We start from the raw sequence: 24717 nt of genomic DNA on the forward strand, positions 1-24717 counted from the left end.
AGCGAGCAAGGCCGCTTATGTTCTCACTGTACACTACACTCCCTCCTGGTGAGTGTGCATGGAGTAAGCAAGGCTGCTTATGTTCTCACTGTACACTACACTCCCTCCTGGTGAGTGTGCATGGAGTGAGCAAGGCTGCTTATGTTCTCACTGTACACTACACTCCCTCCTGGTGAGTGTGCATGGAGCGAGCAAGGCTGCTTATGTTCTCACTGTACACTATACTCCCTCCTGGTGAGTGTGCATGGAGCGAGCAAGGCTGCTTATGTTCTCACTGTACACTACACTCCCTCCTGGTGAGTGTGCATGGAGCGAGCAAGGCTGCTTATGTTCTCACTGTACACTACACTCCCTCCTGGTGAGTGTGCATGGAGCGAGCAAGGCTGCTTATGCTCCACTGTACACTACACTCCCTCCTGGTGAGTGTGCATGGAGCGAGCAAGGCTGCTTATGCTCCACTGTACACTACACTCCCTCCTGGTGAGTGTGCATGGAGTGAGCAAGGCTGCTATGTTCTCACTGTACACTACACTCCCTCCTGGTGAGTGTGCATGGAGCGAGCAAGGCTGCTTATGTTCTCACTGTACACTACACTCCCTCCTGGTGAGTGTGCATGGAGCGAGCAAGGTTGCTTATGTTCTCACTGTACACTACACTCCCTCCTGGTGAGTGTGCATGGAGTGAGCAAGGCTGCTTATGTTCTCACTGTACACTACACTCCCTCCTGGTGAGTGTGCATGGAGTGAGCAAGGCTGCTTATGCTTCACTGTACACTACACTCCCTCCTGGTGAGTGTGCATGGAGCGAGCAAGGCCGCTTATGTTCTCACTGTACACTACACTCCCTCCTGGTGAGTGTGCATGGAGTAAGCAAGGCTGCTTATGTTCTCACTGTACACTACACTCCCTCCTGGTGAGTGTGCATGGAGTGAGCAAGGCTGCTTATGTTCTCACTGTACACTACACTCCCTCCTGGTGAGTGTGCGTGGAGCGAGCAAGGCTGCTTATGCTTCACTGTACACTACACTCCCTCCTGGTGAGTGTGCATGGAGTAAGCAAGGCTGCTTATGTTCTCACTGTACACTACACTCCCTCCTGGTGAGTGTGCATGGAGCGAGCAAGGTTGCTTATGTTCTCACTGTACACTACACTCCCTCCTGGTGAGTGTGCATGGAGTGAGCAAGGCTGCTTATGTTCTCACTGTACACTACACTCCCTCCTGGTGAGTGTGCATGGAGTGAGCAAGGCTGCTTATGCTTCACTGTACACTACACTCCCTCCTGGTGAGTGTGCATGGAGTGAGCAAGGCTGCTTATGTTCTCACTGTACACTACACTCCCTCCTGGTGAGTGTGCATGGAGTGAGCAAGGCTGCTTATGTTCTCACTGTACACTACACTCCCTCCTGGTGAGTGTGCATGGAGTGAGCAAGGCTGCTTATGCTTCACTGTACACTACACTCCCTCCTGGTGAGTGTGCATGGAGCGAGCAAGGCCGCTTATGTTCTCACTGTACACTACACTCCCTCCTGGTGAGTGTGCATGGAGTAAGCAAGGCTGCTTATGTTCTCACTGTACACTACACTCCCTCCTGGTGAGTGTGCATGGAGTGAGCAAGGCTGCTTATGTTCTCACTGTACACTACACTCCCTCCTGGTGAGTGTGCGTGGAGCGAGCAAGGCTGCTTATGCTTCACTGTACACTACACTCCCTCCTGGTGAGTGTGCATGGAGTAAGCAAGGCTGCTTATGTTCTCACTGTACACTACACTCCCTCCTGGTGAGTGTGCATGGAGCGAGCAAGGCTGCTTATGTTCTCACTGTACACTACACTCCCTCCTGGTGAGTGTGCATGGAGCGAGCAAGGCCGCTTATGTTCTCACTGTACACTACACTCCCTCCTGGTGAGTGTGCATGGAGTAAGCAAGGCTGCTTATGTTCTCACTGTACACTACACTCCCTCCTGGTGAGTGTGCATGGAGTGAGCAAGGCTGCTTATGTTCTCACTGTACACTACACTCCCTCCTGGTGAGTGTGCGTGGAGCGAGCAAGGCTGCTTATGTTCTCACTGTACACTACACTCCCTCCTGGTGAGTGTGCATGGAGCGAGCAAGGCTGCTTATGTTCTCACTGTACACTACACTCCCTCCTGGTGAGTGTGCATGGGTGAGCAAGGCTGCTTATGTTCTCACTGTACACTACACTCCCTCCTGGTGAGTGTGCATGGAGTGAGCAAGGCTGCTTATGCTCCACTGTACACTACACCCCCTCCTGGTGAGTGTGCATGGAGCGAGCAAGGCTGCTTATGTTCTCACTGTACACTACACTCCCTCCTGGTGAGTGTGCATGGAGTGAGCAAGGCTGCATATGTTTTCTGATACCTTTGCCTTCATCCCATGTCAAATATCCTTTCCTTCATTACATTTAGGTCCTCCTGAGGAACTTTGAAAGTGAAGGCTTTAGTGTCTTCAACTCGCCATTATTTCCCCGTTATTTTGCCTATCACATAATTAACAGCAACTTAGTGAGCATCTACTAGGTATCAAATGTAATGATGAGATTAGAATATTCAATTGCTTTAAGACAATGAGAGCCATACTATGCTGTTAGGATAATTGTTATTAAAATAATAAGAATCCTATATTTACATGTGTAAATTTTATTTTTCTAACTTTGCTTTACCTGGTACTTAATTGGATAGCATTGTAAAAATATACTCCTCAGAGACCTTTAAATATCTTGGACAGCCAATGGTTGTTGAGACTTTGTGCCACACTTGGCAGGTACTAGCTTCTTAAAGTCAATTTCCCAAGTTGGTGTACTTCAGACAATCTTAAAAGACAAAAGATTTGCCAGGCCTGGTGGAGCACGCCTTTAATCCCAGCACTGGGGAGGCAGAGGCAGGTGGATCTCTGTGATTCTGAGTCTATAGAGGGAGTCCCGGACAGCCATGGTTACATAGAGAAACCCTATCCCAAAAAAACAAAAAGAAAGAAAGAAAAAAAAAACCCCAAAAGGTTTGAGGCCTGAGAATTACTTTCTTTTTCATTTGTTTTTGTTTTGTTATTTAGACAAGGATTTTCTGTATAGCCTTGGCTGTCCTGGACTTGCTTTGTTGACCAGGCTGGCCTCAAATTCACAGAGATCTGCCTGCCCCTGCCTCCTGGAGTTCTGGGATTATAGGAATGTGCCACCACCCCTGGCTGATAATTACTTTCTATATATTAGTAAGTGAACTTTGAGAAAGATTATTTATGCTGAACTCTTAATCTATATTTTGTGAGAATAATTTGTTTTAGGAACTTTGAGTCTATTAGTTAATTTCACAAAGATTTGTTAGTCAAACCATTGCAAGAATTTTTAAGAACTGTTTTTCAGTTTAGTATTCCTGAAGATCATATGAGGAAAATACACGACACACTCCATTTTGTAAAATGATGATCTGGGATGTTCTAAACAACTATCACAAACTAGGTATCTTAAAACAACAAAAATACATTCTTTCTAGTTCTAGAGCTCAGAAATAAAAATAAAATTACCTAGGGTTTTGAGAGAGAAATGCAGACTTCTTTCCTAAAATAACTAATTTCTGACCACAGGTGTCTTGTTCCGTGTCTGTGCTCTCTCTCCTCTCTTCCAGCAACAGAGGCTAAATACTTTACAATATTTTGACACAACAACACCTGAACCTGTGTAAATAGTACACTGAATGGTTCTATTTCAAAGAAGGTAGCATTTATAGGCATCAGGGGATAGGCCTTCAACATTTTATTGGGTGTGGGCCACACTGTCCACTCCATTCACTCTTTATTTTAGTGAATTCTCATTTGTTTTCATCCAGTCTTTTTTTTTTCCCCCCAGACATAATCTCACAATACAGCTCTTGCTAGTCTGGAACTCAGTGTATAAACCAAGTTGGTCTGGAACTCACAGAGGTCTTCTGGAATTAAAGGAATACAGCACCATTGCCTGACTTGAATTCATTTCTTTTTACATCTATCTATCTATCTATCTATCTATCTATCTATCTATCTATCTATTTATCTATCATCTATCTGTATGTATGCACAGATGCCAGGGTACATGTGTACAGGTCAAAGGGCAATGTGTGGGAGTAAGTCCTCTTTTCCATCATGTGGGTCTGGGGAATTGAAGGCACTGTGACCAGCACAGGCCCAGACATATAAACACACACATGCACACAAATAAGTGTAATAAAAAATAAGTCTGCTTTCTTTTAGCATTCTGCTTGGAGGTTGGGCAGGGGCAAAAGAGTAATGAGATCAGTGAACTACTGTGTGCTTTTGCTAGGAGAATAACTTAGCAAAGGCGTTGCTAATATTCAGCTTTGAAATATTCACTAGTGCCTCATTGGCAATTAGGTATACTTTCCATTTGTTGCTCTCCTACTATTTTACTCCCAGTTGTTTACTTTTTGAGGAAAACGTTTCACTGTATAGATTGTGCTGAGTTTAGGTACGACCCCTGTCACATTGAGCATCTAATACAGTCTAGCCTTTTAATGATGCATCATGAATTGAACAACAATAACCTTTTCTTTTTGTCTTTGCAGAGTCCTAACAGGGAAGTGAATTTCTAGAGAAAAATTAGAAGAAGTGGAAAGGTGGGTATGACATAGTATGACTACTCAGAGCAAAGTCTAAATGCGAAGGGTTATTTAAAAATGGAACCTACAGAAGTCTACATTCCCTAGGGTGTTGGATTAATCTGGTCACTTCACACTGTTACAATGTCTTACACAGAATAGGTCTGTAAAGACCAGAAGGAAAAGGATGCTTTTCTAGATGCACAGAACCGAGATTGAATGGCGTTCACTAAGCACAGTCCTCCAGCAGATCCACATTTCACTTTCATTGCCGTTTAAGAGGTTACCCCCGAGGACAGCACACCTCAGTCTGGGGGAGATGCTGTGTCCATTGTGGGCTGTTGTTCCTATTTTGTGTTTGTTTCTTCTTTAATGAGGACACAACTTTCATCCAGGGAGCTGTGCGGGTCACTTGTTAGTGTGCTGAAATGCGCCAAGGCACTCCAGCAGCTGGAGACTGTGACCGGTAGTTGAATTATTTTTTTGCACAGCGAATGGTTTTCCTTTTGACATATTTTAATATACTTGCACACAGAGAGCAAGGGTGGGGTGAACAGAAAACAGACTGTTTTATTAACCCAGCAGTCACCTTTGAGGCTCGTGCATGTCCACTTTTTTTCCCCTTGCCTTTGTACATAATCCCAAGAGACTGGTACCCTGGCTTTGCTCAGAATAACAAAGTCAGGCACAAATCTCCAAACACAATTGTTAGCTGAATGCCAACTGTTCCTTCTCATCTTTTTTTTTTTTTAACCTGAGCATTAAGAATTGTGTCTTCGTGGGCAAACTATAACCACTAACGAACGAATCTGTTATTTCAGATGCTTCCTGCTATTTGTGGCACCTATTTTCCATCATGTAGCATGAGGTGCTAAAAGATAATTTCTTTGCACATGTTTTGCAGAGCACTCCTCTCCATCCCCCACTGCCCAGTGCCCAAATCTACGAACAGTAAGAAGAAAAATATGCTGGAAGCTTTAACTGGACTGCAATTTCAGCCGAAAACACAATTAAGAGAAAGTGAGCTGCGACTTCAGCTTGGTCTGGAATCCGGGGCCCAGCAGATTAAATTTTACATGCAGTTTTCATACCAATCCATGTTTCACAGACTTTTTCCAGAAAGGCCTAAAGTTTCTTCAGGTCAATTAACTTCATTTTCCAAGGTATATATTTATGTGCTTCTAGAGTTATACTTTCTAAACAAGTATAGTAGGTAAGTACTTCTAAAACCCATGCATTTAAAATGTATTCAAGCTCTGAGTCAAACTAGGAATAAAAATCCAGGGCCTCCTCTTGGTTCCCTGCAGCTGATGGCAGTCCACACTAAGTAGCTCGCTGGGTAACATGGAGGTAGGAGAGCATCCGTAGAGTGCTGTTTTCTCTCTCCCGTTCTCACCATGTTCTCCATCCTCACTGTGGAAACAGGATGAGATGCTCCCACTTGGCATTCTGAAGCTTCCTATATTTTACTAATGAGTTCCATGTCATCTTGTTTAATTCTCCAAACCAATCAGATGGTGTGTCGTACAGGTGGGAAGAACTTTTAAAAACGCCCTCCACGATGAAATAAGTGGCATTTAGAAGGGATATGTTCTTTAGAATTCCTGATCTGTGTATACTGGTTTTGTGATACTGGGCCATATCAAGAGCTTTGTTGTTGTTGTTGTTGCTGTTGAGGTATTTAAGGTGAAAGATAGTTATGCTGAAGAACAATTAAGTTTGGTGGTTATTGTTTGTACTCTCTGTCTCCGCAGGCAGCAAACATATTGGAAATGGGATGCTTTGACTGGGGTGAGTGTTCAGAGTGGTTAGCTTGGGAGTGAGCCCAGGGTTAGTAACCTGGGTCGATCATCTACCCGATGGCAGAAGCTAGTTTGCTGCTCATCTCTTCTGCTCTTCTCGAATTTCTAGAATTTAGATTAATTCACCTACCACTTTGGGCATAAACTTCCGACCAAATTCTTGACCTATAATTCAGGTAAGAGTATGAAAAGAGACCTTGCAATGTGCAGGGAAATACATAATTAGAGAGAAGGGATCGTAATGTGTGATGGCTGCAGTGCTGCGTACCGCCTGCGCCTTGCATGGTATCAGAGAAGGCTTAACAGACCCATTTTCAGCAAATACCCAACTCATTTGTCTTTGACTTAGTTTTCATGTTATTTTATATCTAGTCTTAAAATTACTCTATACCAGTAACTCTTAACACATTTTTGAATGAAATTTATTTATTTTAATCAAACATCCAAAAGTCATTGATTGGAAGGTAACATATATGTTGGGTTCACAGGTACTGTTGATCTTCTTCAGATTTTTGCCTAGTCCTTGTGATTTCTTTCCAAAGATGTATTTGAATTAGGCAAAGTTCTAATGGAAAAAAAAACGCACACAGTCCTTAAATTTATAATACCAGTCTCCTTAGGAATTTATTATTATCTTCACACCCTTGCTATGAAAAGAATCCTTTTAAAGCACTGATTTAGCAAGTACTATGAAATGGCGTTATGTAAGCACTTTACACCCTTTATTAAAATAGTTAGGTATCCCAGCAAAGTAACAGGCCCCATTTTATGGATAATAAACTGAGGCTCAGAGATATTGAGAATTGCATGACTAGGAAAAAAAAACCCATCACTGTTCTATGCCGATAGCAATAATGACTGTGCATAGTAACTCTACCTTGCTTTGCCTTACTCCTTCTTCACTGGCTTTATTAGTGAAGTTTGCAATGATTTATACGATGGGTAGCCTAATCTGAAGTAGATTAAGACAAAGTTATAGTTTATTGGCTCCTATTACCAGGAAGAAAAGCTGAAAGCAAGCCACGAGGGGAGCCAGAACTTCAAGCATCTTGACGGTCTTCTCCTCCATGCTTCCTCTTTCGGTACACGGCCTATGTTCTGAGGCCAGTTCCTCTTTGCAGCCTCCGGTTCCTCGAGGTTTACTTTCTCACAGCTTGCTGCAAACGGAATGGAGGCTGTAGTTGGTTCAGCTCCATTCTGGAAAGTCCTAACCAGGACTTTTTGGGGTCACTTGTCTAGCCCTTGACCTGGTCGGTGTGACCAAGGTGGTAAGTGCTACGCTCAGCTCAACTCTGGCTGGTCAGGCATTCAGTACTGTGGCTATAAGCAGAGTTGTGAGGAACAGTCAGATGACCAGGAAATCACTAAGATACCTATTTTTGTTAGTTATTCTATTAGATCTCAGTGGGGGAGAGGAGACCTACCACTGCAGGATGGAAGGATTTGGGCTATTTTTGTGCATTAAGCTAAACTTTGTAAAGTTTGTTATGAATATTTGACGTTGATTTGATCCAGACATAGTCTCCATGTGTGACATTGTGTGATTTATCCAAGATGGGAAATTCTGACTCAGGTACAGAGCAGGATCCGTTTTTAAAACAGGCAGAATTAAAGTTAGCATTGAGCCTACAGGTTGTACACTGTAGATAGACCTGCTATGTCGACAGACACCATAGGTGTGTTTGGTGTTTGGTTAACGCTCTTTTGTTACCATATGCCAGTATCTCGAGAGCCCTACCTGAAAACATGCGACACGATGAGACTTGCATTGCTGTATTTAAAAAGGTTCTTCTTCTGCAGTGACTGTACAAAGGTGTCTCCCACTATGAAGCTGTGTTTGAAGTCATCAACCCGTTTAATACTGTTGGTTTTTCAACCTTCAGTCACATAGCTGTAGAGACTAATCCTTAGAGACTTGTACTATCACAGCTAATTAAAAGGAAATTGTGAAAGTTTCAGTTAAGTGAATAGAACTGAAAAAAATTGTACTGCATGGAAAAAAAAAAGCACAGCCCCTCCACCCCAGAAGCATAGGAACTCTTTAATCAACAAAATAGTATTTCTTTCTAAGTCTATATTATAAGCCAGCCCAGTGCTGAGTGTGAGTGGAGGTACCAACATGGTGAAGTCTTCCTAAAGTTCTAAAGAGTCTGCTTTAATTTTGTTGATTATGTATAGATGAGTAAAACTTAGAAGAAAAAAATGTAATAAGTTTCTTTTCTACAATAATTTCAGTTTTCACGAATGTTCCACTATGCTCCCAGCACTTGTAAGTGTCAGTGGGAGTAGCAAGCAGTAAGAGGCCAGGAGCGGTTGGCTACCTGGAAAGAGGAAAATGAACTAAACATTTCAATGTACAGTTAACAGTGACACAGTCCATCTTTCTAGGCAAACACTCAGAGAGGTTGGTGGCCATGCAGTAAAACATCCGTGTCCCGGGTAGCATCTCTAAAAAGTTCCTTTCTCTGCTATTTGGCTGTCTTTCTTCTGGCCTAAGCTCTGTGGAGAGTAGGGCTCAGAGCTTTCACATTTTTAAAAAATTTATTAGCATATGCGCATGTCATTTTTGAAGCAACATTTATTTTTGTTGCTTTTCTCCCACCTGTTCATTCACATTCTCCTTTTTCCTCCTTGTGCACCCTCCCTGGCATTCCCCCTTTTTTCTCCTTGTGCACCCTCCCTGGCATTCCCCTTCCCTCCTTGTGCACCCTCCCTGGTTCCTCTCTTGTGGGCTTTGGTCTAGTCGCACAAGCTATACTCACTAGAATAAAACAACGAGGCCTCGTAGCTTGTTTTAAGAGCAATGGCAGTGCCAGCATTTCTTAAGGAACCTACAGAGGCTGAAGAGAGTCTTCTTGCCTACAGAGGGCCGCAAGATTATTTGTAAACCAGTGCTTCTCCTATTCCGATGCACTCAGTACTGGCAGAGTTCTAATGGGTCAGAGACAAAAGCCCCTCTTGCTTATGTCCTTTTATTGGCATTTCCAGACTTCTGCACATTGTCTGCTACATCCAGGTTATGTAATCGATGGCTTGTCTCAGAATAGGGAATCAGCTTGTGTGTTCCGTTTTGCCTGTGCCTTCATTTTCTCCTGCCTGTATATCTTTCTGCCTATTTATCGTGTGTGCTTTTTATTCTGAGGAGACATTTTACTCCTGCTTGGCCTGCTAGGAACTTCTTCACGTTCCTTTTATTATTTTTTTATTTTTTTATTTTTTTCAGCATTGGCATTTGTCTTGCTTTCCTTGGTGCCCTGGGTTAAGATGAGCTGCTGGGGACAGAGTTGGATGCAGAAAAAGAAAGACAGTTAAAACTTGAAAACAAGAGCAGACAGTGGGAACTGGAACCACCAGATTAGCTGCTAAGTCCTCCGTGCTTAGATCCCATTTTTCATTTGTCCTTTGAGGGTTCTAAAGTTGTTAAATAGCCTGTAAGATCTGGTTATCTCCTTGGATATGAATCTCATTTAAATTTATGCTGGACACCCTTTAGAAGTTACCTATTTCAAAGAATTCTTGAAGCCACACTTTTAAAGTAAAGCTCAGGCAAAGAGAGGGAGGGAGGGAGGCTGGGAGGGAGGGAGGGAGAGAGAGAGAGAGAGGGAGAGAGATTATGTCAAGTTGGCATGCATATTATACCTTAAACTTCCCATGCTTGAAAAGTCTTTCAGCCTTTAGTATTGGTAAAAGAAATAGAAATGACAAAATTACAGAAGATAAAATCCAGAATGCAGAATGACAAGTATACATTGTCTGTAGTTTATCATAACAGACATACGTATTTTCCATATGTTTCTTGGCTGCGAGGGTCTGGAATACACTGTTCAGACTCAAGGCAGTGTAGCTCCTGAGACCTGACAGTGAGCACTAGATGAACTGAAGAGGGCATCTGCTTACATTACATTTGATTTAATTGCAACATCACATTCAAGAAGTCTGGAAAGCTCTCTGGTTTTCATGGTATTGTCTAAGTAAAACAGATTACACATCCACGACCTTGTGAAAACAATAGAGCCCAAGTGTGGGGAGTAGAAGAAGCTGGATGAATTTAAGTCCTGAGTGAATGTGCGTCGTTAACATGGGCACGGCCATGTCTTAGGCACGAAGGTGACTCTCACCAGGTGGCTGAGGTGGGCCATGGATGAGAAGGTACCTAACAGATATGGCGCTAGACCCTGTAGACTGAGGAGATAATATAGCCAAAAGGGAAAATCTTGGCAGCCTAAAATGCTAGAGTTTGGGTCTGGTAAATGTATCCCTTTGCATTCATTCATGCAGGGGAGAATAGGGGAGAAGCCTACTTGGCTTGAGCCTTTTCATCCACTGGCTTGGTCATATCCTTCGGTACCTGTTTAAACTAACAAGTCTCTCCATTTCGTGGAGGGGGGGGGGAGTTACTGCTCTAACCACCTGATTCCATTGATCTCAGTTCAACTATTTGACATGGGTTACAGTTCTGTAATTTAGATAGGAGACTTGAGACCTAATTGAAAATCCAATTAAGATCTAGAGTGTTTCAGGCCACAATAATGGTAGTGTGGATGTGGCCTAATCATGTCAGTGCATTCTAGAAAAGATTGGATTGGCTTTGCCTGCTGATATTGCAAAAGGCAATCCATAATGCGCTTCAAGTCTGAATCCCTTTCGCTTGCTAAATCCTTCCTTCTGCTTTTCTTGGGCAAGCAACTGTTAGGATCTTCCCCTTTCTCATCCTTACAGTTGAGCATTGCTCTGAGCTGCCCCTGGACTAAGCCTCGCAATCCATTCTGAATGTGTAAGCAATAAGAAAGGTGGAGATGTGGGGAGCAGAGGAAGCCCTGGGTGAATGCATACTGTTGACATAGGCTTGGGCACATAAAGACGCCCAATACTTCATCCCCATGGGAGTGCCAAAGCCTGATCCATGCACAGATTCTGAAAGGATGTGCACAAAATGTCCACCACACCTTTCTCTCCCTTGGATATTTATGGCCTAAAGACTGTTCTCCTACAGAGCCTGCTTTACTGAGGTTAGCTAAGACTGTCTCCCACATATAAGAAACCCTGCCTCCTTATTTATCTGCCTCTGGCTCCAGATATAAGCAATAATTCTGCCTTGGTGTTCTGTATGACTATATGCTCTGACCCTATCTCCCTGTTCAACTATACACAATAAACACACTGTGCACCCTGGGTGACGTGCTTTCTCCATCAGACAGTGTAGTCCACTGATGTCACCTTTGTTGTGTGTATGTGTGTTGTCTTTTCTTTATACTCTCCCCACCCACCATCAGATCTGTCCATGGGGGGCTGTACTGCACATGACACCCAAAAGCTTACTAATAGATCTGTGACTAGCTAGTGAGGGAGTCACCTGTTCGCTTAGAGTCCTCTGGTATAGACAAACAATAGTGATGGCTACTAATCAATGCCAACATCTAGGACTTTAGCCAATTTTAGGTAATGAGGCAGAGAGAAGTACACAGGTCTTCAGGTCATGTGTTACAGCAGCCAGAGAGCTTTGAATATCCTTTCCCTACTAGTGGCCTGCAATTTTCACCTAATTTTCTTTTACTGACTTTGAACTATGGGAGATTTTTACAACTTTACCTTTATGATCACTTCTATAAAAGTAATGATTGCAGCCCATTTTCAGCGTTTCCTTCACTGAGCACTTGCTTTAGCTGTTGGTTTACTATGATGAACACTCGTCTATTCAAGATGTTCTAGAAAATGCATCATGGGTTCAATAAGAAATGTTTTGTTAGAGTATATGACAATGCACAGGGAACATAAAACGGATTTGTCTATTTTCAGTTGTGAAACAGCTCTCCTCACTTCTAAGTACTTTATCCATATGTATTACTTAAGTTTATTTTATTTTTTATGTCAACGTATCTGGATATTTGCTCCATCTTTGATTGACATGCGTTGTTGGCTGCATTGATTCTTTACTGACAAATAAACCAAAGCAAAGCAAAACAAAACAAAAACCAAGGACCATCTGAATCTTAATTGTTTCTGCTTTATAAAAATAATCCCTGTAAAAGATCCTTGACCCAGAGAGTCAAGTTTCAAGCAAAGATAATTGAGAAAAAGGGGAATAGTATTATTTTCATTCCAAATACATTGTTGCTATTAGCTTACAACAACATGCAAGTGGCAGGCAACTAACATATATGTTGGTTGGGTGTTAACATTTTTAATTACTAGATTTTAAGAGTTCCCTTGTGGGAGCTGGAGAGATGGTCAGAGGTTAAGGGCACTGACTGCTCTTCCAGAGGTCCTGAGTTCAATTCCCAGCAACCATTTGGTGGCTCACAACCATCTATAATGTGATCGAATGCCCTCTTCTGGCCTGCAAGTATACATGCAGGCAGAGCACTGTATACGCAATATAAATATATCTTTGTATAAATATGTATAAATAAATCTTTTAATTAAAAAAAAAAAGAGTTCCTACTTCTTCAGCTATGCTTTAAATTTTCTAGAGTTTAGATCTGAAGTGTTGACCTCTGCAAATTTTTGAGATGTCCACTTCTATCCTCTATGTCAGCAGCAACTTTGGCAGAATCTACCGTTTTCCATCTTTTCATTGCCTCTCCTTTGTGGGTCATGGGGAGACTCTCTCACTTTCTGTTCTGCTCCCACTAAGCTCTGTTTTCCTTCCACTTTGCACACCTGTTGAACCTCTCGTGTTTTCCAGGGATTCATCCTTATGTCATACAGTCTGCTTTCTGTGTAGTTTTTCAAAATACCAGGGACTACCTAACCTATCCTACTGGAGATCCTGCTGTTGTCTGCAGTTTCCTAGCTAAAAGCAATAAATCCATTTTGCCATACTCACTGAAAGTGGAAGCTGAATGAGAAAAGACCTTGTCTGCCTCTTTTGTAGGTGTGGCCTTGGTGAAACGAAGCCAATGAGAGTCAGTTAAATAAGATATTTAACTAACAAATGGTTTTCCTGGCCATTTTATTCTTGAGACTCTCCAGTTTTCGCTTTTCACATTATTCCAGACAGGTTTATGCCTTATTATGGCTTCAGTGAAAATGGTCCCAACTTATACATAATTTCGATTTAGGTTCAAAATCAGTGGAGTTCAAGGTAGCAGCATGGTCTGTCTCCAGTGATTTGCTTTCCTCAACTTACACCTACCGTTCTTCTCTGTGTTGTACATCAGAACTCCATTCTCAGCCATGTATTGGCTCAAACCTTGAAACTGGCATCCTTTTCTTCTTCTTTTTCTCTCCTCTATCCCTGTTGGTGTTCCATATCCTTTGAAAATTGTTTTCCCTTCTGTCCATCTTTCCCTAGGGGCGCTGCCGTCTGCCCAGGCCAGGTCACCATCGTTTCTGTCTATCTTTCTTTAGGGGCGCTGCCGTCTGCCCAGGCCAGGTCACCATCGTTTCTGTCCATCTTTCCCTAGGGGCGCTGCCGTCTGCCCAGGCCAGGTCACCATCGTTTCTGTCCATCTTTCCCTAGGGGCGCTGCCGTCTGCCCAGGCTTGGTCACCATCGTTTCTCACCTGCATGACCACAGCGCTTCACATTAATGCCCTTCTTTCCAGTTCTGTTCCTTTTCAGTCTGGCTCTGTCACATAAGCCCAGAGACAAATCACCAAGCAAATGTGACATGACTATGGTACCTTTCTCCCCAGTGAAGAAAGACAGCAGCAGGAGTTCTCCAGTGTCCCCTCTTTGCCATGTCCTTACGTTGACTGGAGAAGGGTCGTGGATCCTTAATCTCCTACATTTCTTAATATGAGTATTGGGAAGAGTGAGTAAATTATAAGACTCCTCCTTAGGCAATTTCTTCTGCTTCATATTTTTCTCAGCTGGATAATAGCTGTGATCCAGATAGGAACATTTGAGATAGTCTCCGCAAGTATGCTGTATGCTGTTTTTCCGTATTAAAAATTAAGCATGGACTCTGAACATTTTCTTAAACAGAGGAAAATGGGGTAAGATTAATATGCTAAAAATGCAAGAACTGGCTTTTTCGGTGTCCCTTAAGATTAAAAGTCCACACCAATGGGTAGCAGGCAGCCAAGCCTAGAGTTTCCTTAAAGAGTCATCGCTGGCTGCGCTCCAGAGCCTGAACAGTGCTCCCTGGAACCACACTTCTCAGACGTTACCGAATGCTACAATTATTTTTGTCTAGAAAACGTTCAAAGCAGTTATGGCATATATCTTCTTATGGTCAAAGACACGCATCAGTAATATCCTTGAGCTTTTTCTAAGTCCTTCTGAGAGAGGACTTAACTCTTTTCAAAAAGTGGTGTAAAATATGTTCACTATTGTCTCTCCCCAGGCTCCTGTGTGCAGAACTATTTTAGAAAGGAACACCACTCCACTCCCTACCCCCGGATGATTGTTGTGATCAGAAACACCTTCCATCTTTTTCCAACTAACTACTTATTGGTAGCATAACGGGATAGCTAGTGATAAGAGCCAGTTAGGCCAGTAACAAACAGTGAGCAAACAGTTAAAACATTAAGGAAACAAAAAAAACATAATCTAGGAAATGAATAAATAGTGACAGTAAAATAAATGTTAAACTTATTAAAAATTGTTACTTTCTGATTCGACCCTTATCTTTTTTTTTTTCTTCCCTTGCTGTGGGAGCGCGTTGCCTTCTCTTTCTTCACTGTTATTAACTTTTCCCCTTTTAACAGAAAAGGATCTTACCTTCTTTGATTCTCTTATTGATATTTTAAAAGGACATTTTCTCCTGTCTTGCTGTCTATCTCAGGCAAGTCCCCTCTCAATTGTCCTTTGTCATTCACTGCCAGTCTTTGTGCCCATCCTCTTATCCCAACCTAGGTTCTTTTTCTTTTTTTCTTCTTCTTTCATTTCTCCTTTTTTACTAGGGTGGTGGTGGTTGTGGTTTGTGGGAAGGGAAGGCATTGGCGTTGAGAGTTTCAGGTCAGTTTTAGTCATTAAGTAAAATGCAATCATGTTCAAGGAGGAATTGTTGCACGCATCGAAGAGACGAGGTTTCTTTGTTTCAGTAAATTGAACCCTCAGACTCATTTAAATAACTGTTCGCTCAGAACTTCTTAATAGCTGATAACAGGAGCCTCCTGACTGGGGCTTCACTGCCGGAAGCTGAGGACAGACATCTGCTTCAGTACTCCCGCCTGGCTGTCACACATGTGCTGCTGCAGCTCCTTGTGCTTGCCTTCTCATTTTTTCTGTGCCCATCTGCTTGTATGGGGTGCTCTCACCACAACACTTTTTCAGACCCTTGCCATAGGGCAGAAGTGCCAAGCAATTATTTGTTGAGATGGATAGCCCACATAATACTGTAAGTGACATCTGTTCATAGGAAATCCTTCCCTAGTGGCAGGAGTGTCATCCTGGCAGCTCATAGGAATATCAAAATTGACACACAAGGACAATTGCCTGTTTCATCTTACCCTGAATTCTCACTCCAAAAGCATCCAATACCAGATGCTTCAGAGGGCCATGTAACCCCCTGACTCACTCTCCTGCTCTCTCTATACCTATAGTAATTGGCAATACGGCACTATTGGGAAAATTTCTCCCTGACCCCAGCTGGTAACCAAATTACGCCCTAAAGCATGAACATTGACATACTTTATATTAAATTAGAGTTAAGATGGTAAAAAAAAAATGTTTTTCATGATGTATGCTTACTAGATCATTTGACCTAAATAATAGTTCAAATAGTAAATTCTACAAATTATGCATAATAACTCACTGTTTGGTAAAATTATAATAGTCACATATCTTATTCCTTTTAGAGTTATGATCCTTGTGTCCGGTAATTTTTTTCTTTTAAAGTATCATAAATAGATGGGAAGACAAATAGTCCATAGCCTATAATGACCTAAGGATTAGTGAAATATATTAAATAGTTCTCAGAAAAAAATGAATTTGTTAATTTTAGATGGTAAGGTATGAAGAATTTGGGGCCATAATCTTTATAGATGAATGGAAATTCCAATATATCTGTACATCTTATATTAAGTTTACAGTTAGTTCAATTTTCATACCAGCTACAAAGACTATGGAATCTCTCCAATGGTTCTACCAGAACACTGTATAAAATAAAGATTTCAAAAGAAGTTAGAACACTACAATTATGAAAGCCTTATAACATTAAGGACAAGCTATGAAGTACAAGTAAGCTGTATATCTCATTTGATAGAGTGTCTGCCTAGCATGTATAAAGCCCTGGATTTACACTACAGACCATATAAACCAGGCTTAGTGGCCCCATGCTTCTAGTCCCAGTATAGGGGAGGTAAAGGTAAGAGGATCAAAAGTTCAAGATCATTTTCAGCTACCTAGAAAGTTTCAGAATAGCCTGAGGTAGACAAGACCCCATATCAAAATACATATATCATACATGCATACATATATACATAGATAAAATAAAATTAAGTGAAAGATTAAAATGAAACAAATCAACTATCTAACCACATCCCTCTGCTTGGTTTATAGTTGGGCAAACTTTGAACATTTGGTAACCTCAATGAAAATCAGGATCCTGTCAGCTGCAGAACTCTTGCCTCTTATGATTCTGTGGGCTCACAGTGTGGATCTTTTGCTGTCCACTCTATATCTCCTTGGGTGATTGTCGTATGGACTGATAGTTTCTGTTTCATTTGAAATATGGTTGGTAGTGTTGGCAAGCCTAGGTATCTCTAGAAGATATCTTATTCTTGTCATATGTAGCATGGACATTAAAGCGAGAAATAAATGGGTCAGGTTTAATACAGACATTACTGTAAATTTACACTTAAAAATATTATTCCATAGTCCAAGTAAACATGGCTTTACACAGAGTTAATGTAGATATAGCAAGGTGTTATCTATCTATCTATTTATCTATCTATCTATCTATCTATCTATCTATTTATTTATTTATTCATTTGGGACTGTGGTGGTTTGAATGAGAATGGTCCCTAAGGGTTCATATGTTTGAATGCTTGGCCCTCAGTTAGTGGAGATTTTTGGTGAGAAGAATTAGGATGTGTGGCTTTGTTGGAGTTGCTGTGGTCTTGTTGGAGAAGATGTGTCATTGTGTTTAGGCTTTGAGGTTTTAAAAGCCCATTCCCAGTTTTGTCTCATCTTGTCTCTTCTCTTCTCTTCTCTTCCCTTCCCTTTGCATCTCTTCTCCTCTCCTTTCTCTCATTTTCTCCTCTCTTCCCTCCCTCTCCTGCTCCTCCTCTTTCTGTCTGATGCCTGCAGATCATGATATAAAGCTCTAAGTTACTGCTCCAGCACAGAAGTTAGTACCAGGGACTAGGGCATTGCTTGTCATGAGTCTGACCATGTTGTTATTAAAAGGAATATGGAAGACTTTAGATAGGGAAGCAGTTGAATCACGTAACCAGGCAGAAGGGCTGAGAAAAGTTGACTATGGAGGCCCAGCTCTAGTGGTTTAAGAAGACAGGGATATTAGGGACCATTCTTGTGATATTTTGGAAAAGAACAAGGTTGCTTTATTCCTTTGGCCTTAAAATTTGTCAAATGCTAAATTAAAGAGTTTTTTACTAATATCATTGGCAGAGGAGATTTCAAGACAGCTTAGGATTGACTGTGTCCTGTGGTTATTATTGATCACACTTATGCAGATCTACAGTGAAGAGCAAGTTGGGCAAAGAGGAATACAAAATGTACAATTTGAGGAGAAAAGGATCACTAGGAAATGTAATACTGGAGACAAGTCTTGAAGAGAGTTTAAGGAAAGTTTAAAGGAAAGCCTGATGCTAAACGGAATAAAGGAAGTGGTCACCTCAGGATGAGACCCTTAGGCCCAGCTAATCCTGAATGTAAAAGGAAAAGGCTTAAGGGATTTCCTAGGCATAAACAATAACAGAAAGTTTATGCACGTATAATTCAAGGAAGGTGAAGGTTTTAGCCTCAGGGAAAAGAAGAACATTTAGTAGATTTACATTTTGAATTTGTAAACATCAGAGATTACAGAAGCCAATACTTTATTATTCTCTTTCTTTCTATTTTATGTAAAAGTATTTTATGAATTGTATGATTTGCAAATATGTCCCCACTCTCGGTTTTTACTATTTAAACAAGTACTTTTGGGTGAATTTAAATAAAAACATCTCATTAAAAAGAGCTAGAAAGGGGCTGGAGAAATGGCTCAGTGCTTAAGAGCACTGCCTGCTCTTCCAGAGGTCCTGAGTTTAATTCCCAGAAACCACATGGTGACTCATAGCCATTTATAATATGATCTGATGCCCTCTTTTGGCCTGCAGTTGTACATACAGGCAGAACACAACAAACAAACAAACAAACAAACAAACAAATCTAAAGAAAGGAGCTGAGAAGTATCATTCCCGTTCTATTTCATATATATATATATTGTTACCAATTTTTATTACTTTATAGATTTCTCTGTGTGAACCATATAGGCCTAGAGATGTCGATGTATTTTGAATTACAGCTACATTTGCTTTAACAGCCTTCCAGTATTGAAATCCCAATAACTACTTTTTCTTTTAGCTCTCTAACTTCTTGTATAAATTTTGGTGACATGCATTTGTGTGCATGTACATGTAAAATTATAGTTCCCTTCATGGATTAATACTTTGGCTACTATGTAAGCCCATTTTAATTTTGTTAAGTTTTTTAAAAAGTTTATTTGGTGTAAATATATCTACTTAGAAAAATAATAACTGAAAGGGAAAAATTTTAATTAGCATTAAAGCAACCAGAACAGCAGAGCTCTCTAACTCATAAGTGCAGGTCAACAGGTATGCTAGCCCAAGGTCCCAGATGATAAGTCACAAAGAATGCGGAGCTAGGAGACAAAGGCCTATTGAGTGTTCCAGGGACCGGCTGGCCATAAAAGATAGGGAGAATACACAAGGATAAATTCCTGAGAGAAACAGGTACCGGACATGGTCGAGTGAGTAATGAGCCAAGACCCCTCATCCAATCTTATGGTGTCTGCTTAATCCCCCCCTTGAGGCCCGCACACAATGTTCCAGGTTTGAGTTTAACCAGATGTGTCGTTAGCTCAGATAAACATCTACCCTCGGGTTCCAAGAAAAACAGGAACCAAGGTCTGTTCCCATGTGATTAAGTCTGAGCTTACCCCAGATCTGCGTACGAAATTTGCTGATGTTCAAATGTTTGAAACAACCAATCGTGTGTGGCCGCGCCAAAACTTCCCACTCCCCCCCACTCCCCCCCACCCCCCCGACCCTTGCCCATATAAACCCCTAACCCCTGGGCTTCTGGGTCGACCCCTCTGTCTCCTGCGTGAGATACATGTCGACCCGGAGCTCCGCCAATAAACTGCCTCATGTGTTTACAGCAAGACGGTCGTTTGTGTGTCTTTGGGTGTGCGCCATCCTGAGGCTTGAGTGAGGGTCTCCCTTCGGGGGTCTTTCATAACAAATTCTCAATAACATGGTTGACTGAATAAGACCAGCATATAAACAATTACCAGTTGACATACTAATGCAGACAAGAGAAATGTCACATGATCCAAGCCTTAAATGAAGAGCTACAACTAACTGATTAATGTCTGTTGTTAGAGGGAGAATTGGTCAGCTCTAGACAAGATACTTATAGGAGCAAAGCTAAATGGACTTAATAGGTTACATATATAAACACACATAATATATATATATATACATACCCATATATAGATTCACACATATAAATAATAATTAAAGAAAAGATCATCAATTTCGAAGTGGTGGCATAAAAAGACTTGAAGTGAGGATAGAGAGGTGTCAGAGTGTTGTGGATGTAGCGCTTATGTACGAAATTCCCAAAAAGCTATTATAAAATGATTGCATATATTTAATTTGCCTTTATTATTATGTTCAAGTTACAGTTCTTGTGGACAGAACACTTTGGTAATATTTTGTCCACTTAATCTCTGTGTTGTAACTAGTATATTTAGAACAACTACAACCCATGTTACATACGGTATTTTAGAGTCAGCTTAAGTCAGCTACACTATATTTTGTCGTATGTTTGTTCATAACTCTCATTCTTCAGTGTTTTTCTTTTGGTGAATTACTAGAATTTTATTTTGATTTATTTATAGTATTTTCTGGATATATATATATATATCCAGATATTTTTAAATGTTGTTTTACATGTTACAATACACATGCATCTTATTGTTATGGACTATGTAGTCTTTAACTGAATTGTATCAGTTGGAGTCGATACTACATGATCTCTTGTTCTCTGCACTCCGATGTATCATAGTTTTCTGTAAATGTCTCAGTCTTTTGCAGGGTGCAGTTTCTTTGATGAAGTGTGAGGACTACATTTATCTATTGGATATAAGAATAAATTTTTAAAGTATATTTTTACATTGGCTTAGTAGAGAAGTGATTGTAGGTTTTCTTCCAAGATCCTTGGCATCACTAGCCCTAAGTACTTGGTCGTATGGTTTTCTTCTTGTTGAGTGGACCGTAAGTTCAATCAGTAAGCTGTTGCTTATCGCCAAGGTGTGAGTGCCACTTTGGTACCCTTAACAGTAACCATGCCATGATGGGCGTTGCTGTGGACACCATAGCAAGTTGCTGTGGACACCATAGGAAGTACGAGCATTAGTTGCTTCCCTCTCTTGGATGCTCCCATGGTACCTTCTGTACCACGAAGGCTTAGTCCTCAGGAAGAAGATGTTCAGGATAGAACTGGTACTGGGGGTTCTTATGTCCGAAGCTCATGGTGTCTTCATGAATAGTAGCTTACCTTCCAACTCTGGGAGACACCCAAGAGCCAAAGCAATATCCTATATGGTTTTCTCATGCCTGGTGTTTGGGGTTTTGTTAGATAATCTATGGCTTTAGGACAGTATTGTCAGCCCACATGGGAAAACTTCACTTAAATTATATTTGCATACACATACTTATATGGATTATGGGTAATTTTAGGTAGATATAATAATATACTTAATGTTGCTTTTCGACATCTTTACTGTTATTTCAGAAAGATTATTGGCTTATGAAAGTTGATTCTCTATCCAACCATATCTAGTTTTCTGTTAGAATTTTAAGGTCTTATATATAGTACAATGCCATTTGCAATAGCTATAATTTAACTTCTTCCCTCCCCCCCCCATTTTTCATTTTCTTTAATTTTGTTTTCTTGCTTTGTTGCTCCAGCTAGTGTTTTGAGCCCAGTAGTGAAAAGGCAGTCATCTATGACTATAACATAATATCATTAAGAGTCATTTTATTGCTAGGTTTTTGTTGTTGTTTTGTTGTTTTATTTTTGTTTGTCTTTTGACCAGTAGTATTTAGTTTTACCCTAGGTGCCTGGATGATCTACTTTGTTTCTTGGTTACCCAAGCAGTGTCAAATTAAATTCTTTCTCGCTGAATGGGCCTTAAGTAAAATTAATCATTGCTTGCTTACTCTCACAAGCTTTCCTCCAACATATTTTTTTTTTCACTTTTCCTTCATCTGAGACCACTTTATATTTCCCCCTTTATACTGGAAAGTTATTTTTATCAGATACAATTTCAAGTTGTCAGTCCCTACCTTTCAGAATTTGGAACTGTTATTTGTTTTTTGGTTTCATGGTATGCAATAACAACTCCCAGCTGTGTGAGGAGGTGGTTCCCCATAGGTACTGCACTGACTTTCACTAGTTTTATTTCTTGACAGTTTCTATTTACTGTTGTTATTTGAAGGTTTAATTGCAATGTTTACCTGGACCTGTTTCTCAGGCTTTTTCTAATAGCTAAGACTCTCAAATATCTTTAAGCAGCTTCCCCCTATAGATCCACATGGTTTATTCGAAAGTTCTGACACAGAAGTTAGCTGTGTTGTTATTATTCTATTGATATTAATTCTATTGATCTGTCCATAAGTCTATTGCTTGTTATTTTCTGCTATCTCATGCTCTTTAATTTACTATTGTGATTATTCAGTACAGTTAAAAAATAGTTTATTGTATTTTTCAATTCCACATTTTCTACTTGGTCCTTTTAAATATCTATTTTTAAATTTTTCTTTAGTTTTAAGGGAAGTTGGGACTGCTAGTTAAGTATCCTATGGTTCTGCTTTAAGTTTTTGTCAAGTAACATCAGTGATGGAATTTATTGACTGCCTTTTCTCACTAAATTTATTTATTTTTTCTTGATTCAATATATAATGAGTAATTTTAAATTGTATTTGCAGCATTTCGGATTTTAGATTAGGAAACTCTGGATCTTATTTAAACATTTTATTTTACATAGTTTTAGTATTTAGGTTTAGTATAATGTAATAGTGCAAATAAATAAGGGAACATTGAGAGACTTTATGAAGAAGCAGTATATGTGACTGTTTATGGAACTAGGAGTCATGCAAGGGGGTTGCATCGACTGTTCTTAGCTGTCAACTTGTCTCCATCTGGAATGCACTACAATACAGAAAAGGAAGACACACCTTAGGGTTTCATGTATGTTTTCCTGTACATGTATATGTTCACATGTGTACTCTTTAGCCATAAGTCATCTTTCTGTCCATGTCTGTTTTAACTTCCAAACACCTTTGGTTTTATAGTTGATATAGTTGCCTTCATAAAAAATATGTTTTCATTCTCTGGAAAACAGAGAAACATGCAGTGAAAAATAGGCATTAAGATGAGTTTAGGCACAAGGCTTTGAAAATTCACTGGTTTTATGGCCAAATAGGAGAGTACATATTCAAAAGGTCAGATTCTGAAAGGGATATTAAGTAACCAATGCTGTGTTATAATTTCTATAAATCTTGGATACCATTTTAATGATACCTTTTGCAAGTGAATGTTACACCTGTTAATTAGAGTTGAAAAAATAACCAACATCCTTATTATTTGTATCTATAAGTAGCAATTCACCTGCTGGATATCCCAGGCATATATTTTTAAAACACAATGTACTACATGAAATCAGTGATCCTACATTTAATTACCCTCTGATGGGAGTTAGCAATTTAACTTCAATTTATAGAGTAAAGGTTAGGTATGGGGAGCTTATTCTCCTAGGCTCGTGCTATTATAATAATGAACATGAAATTGACCACTGAATAAAAAATAATAGTTGAGGAAATCTATCCACAAGCTGGGTACTTTGTAAGGCTACTACATCCCAAAGAAAACGTATACTTATTTTAAACTTTTGAATACATTTGTCATGATATGGTAACGCTTATGGGAAATGAACACCTGAATTCTAGTCTAGACCTAAAAATAAAAAAATCATGTTAACAGCAGTTGGTCTTATCCACATGACTTCTAGCCAGTTGTGACACTTAGAAAGCTGTTCGTGTTAGCAGCTGCTGGAGGCAAGTTCTCTGTAGTGTTTATGGTCTCACACTCAAGAACCGAGATTATTTATGTTCATTCTACCTCCTATAAGTGCTTACTGCTACCCCATAACTTATTTCCTTGCTGTACAGCCTGTGTGGTTTCTGTTTCTCTTAAAGAGCTGTCTGATAGCGTTTGTTTTTGTGAACTCACCCAACCTGCTTTTAAAATAAACTTTGTCAAATTTGGATAGCCTGGGGACAAATATAAATGAAACCACCAGAAACAGAATAAGTGTTTTGCAAATCACACTCTTTGGAAGGTGAGACAAGTAAATATAAACAAAAATATTTATTGATTTCAATGGGATGGTTGAGTTATACCTTTGCCACCTTTAGTGCTCCCATTTCATATAAGAAATATTTATCAATATATATTCTAACAAATATTTTCTTCCCCTAACAGAGCTTTGGGAGTCTATTTTAGTTTTTTAAAAAATATGTAGACAGCTGGAGAGATGGCTCAGTGGATAAGAGCACCCGCCTGCTTTTCCAGAGGTCCTGAGTTCAATTCCCAGCAACCACATGGTGGCTAACAACCATCTATGATATGATCTGATGCCCTCTTCTGGCATGCAGGGTACATGCAGATAGAGCAATGTATACCTAACAATAAATAAAATCTTTAAAAATATGTAGAGATTTTTCTATGAAAACGAGAAATTATTTTAGGAAAAATAATTGTATGTGAAAAATATGGAATCTAAGTTAGAAAAAGAAAATGCACTTGATAAGAATATGGTTAAAAATTGATGGGTTGCCAGGCACAGTGGTGCATGCCAGTAATCCCAGGACTCAGGAGGCAGAGGTAGGTGGATTGCTGTGAGTTTGAGGCCAGTCTAGTCTACAAAGTGAGTCCAGGACAGCCAAGGCTATACAGAGAAACCTTGTCTAGGAAAAAAAAAAGTAATGAGTTAAACAAAGAAAAGTTAACAGAGTAAACTCACTCTAGAGTTAGTTACCAGAGACAATCAATCATATATGAAGCTCTTGAATGGTTAGTAAACCCTACAGGATTCAAAGTTTCAAATCCTGCA

The 24717-nt window shown here is 40.2% G+C and overlaps 1 protein-coding gene across 1 annotated transcript in view; it reads left to right on the forward strand.

Annotated features, from left to right (window-relative positions):
- Positions 1-5552: 5552 nt before the first annotated feature.
- Positions 5553-24717, forward strand: part of TFEC (transcription factor EC) — a 118346-nt gene continuing 99181 nt past the window's right edge. The window contains exon 1 of the mRNA XM_084785763.1: positions 5553-5765. Within this exon, the coding sequence (XP_084641889.1) occupies positions 5568-5765 (198 nt within the window). The 5' untranslated portion in view covers positions 5553-5567. The remainder of the gene's footprint in view (positions 5766-24717) is intronic.

This window comes from Acomys minous (assembly GCF_964271855.1).
Source record: "Acomys minous genome assembly, chromosome: 6".
NCBI classification, from domain to species: domain Eukaryota; kingdom Metazoa; phylum Chordata; class Mammalia; order Rodentia; family Muridae; genus Acomys; species Acomys minous.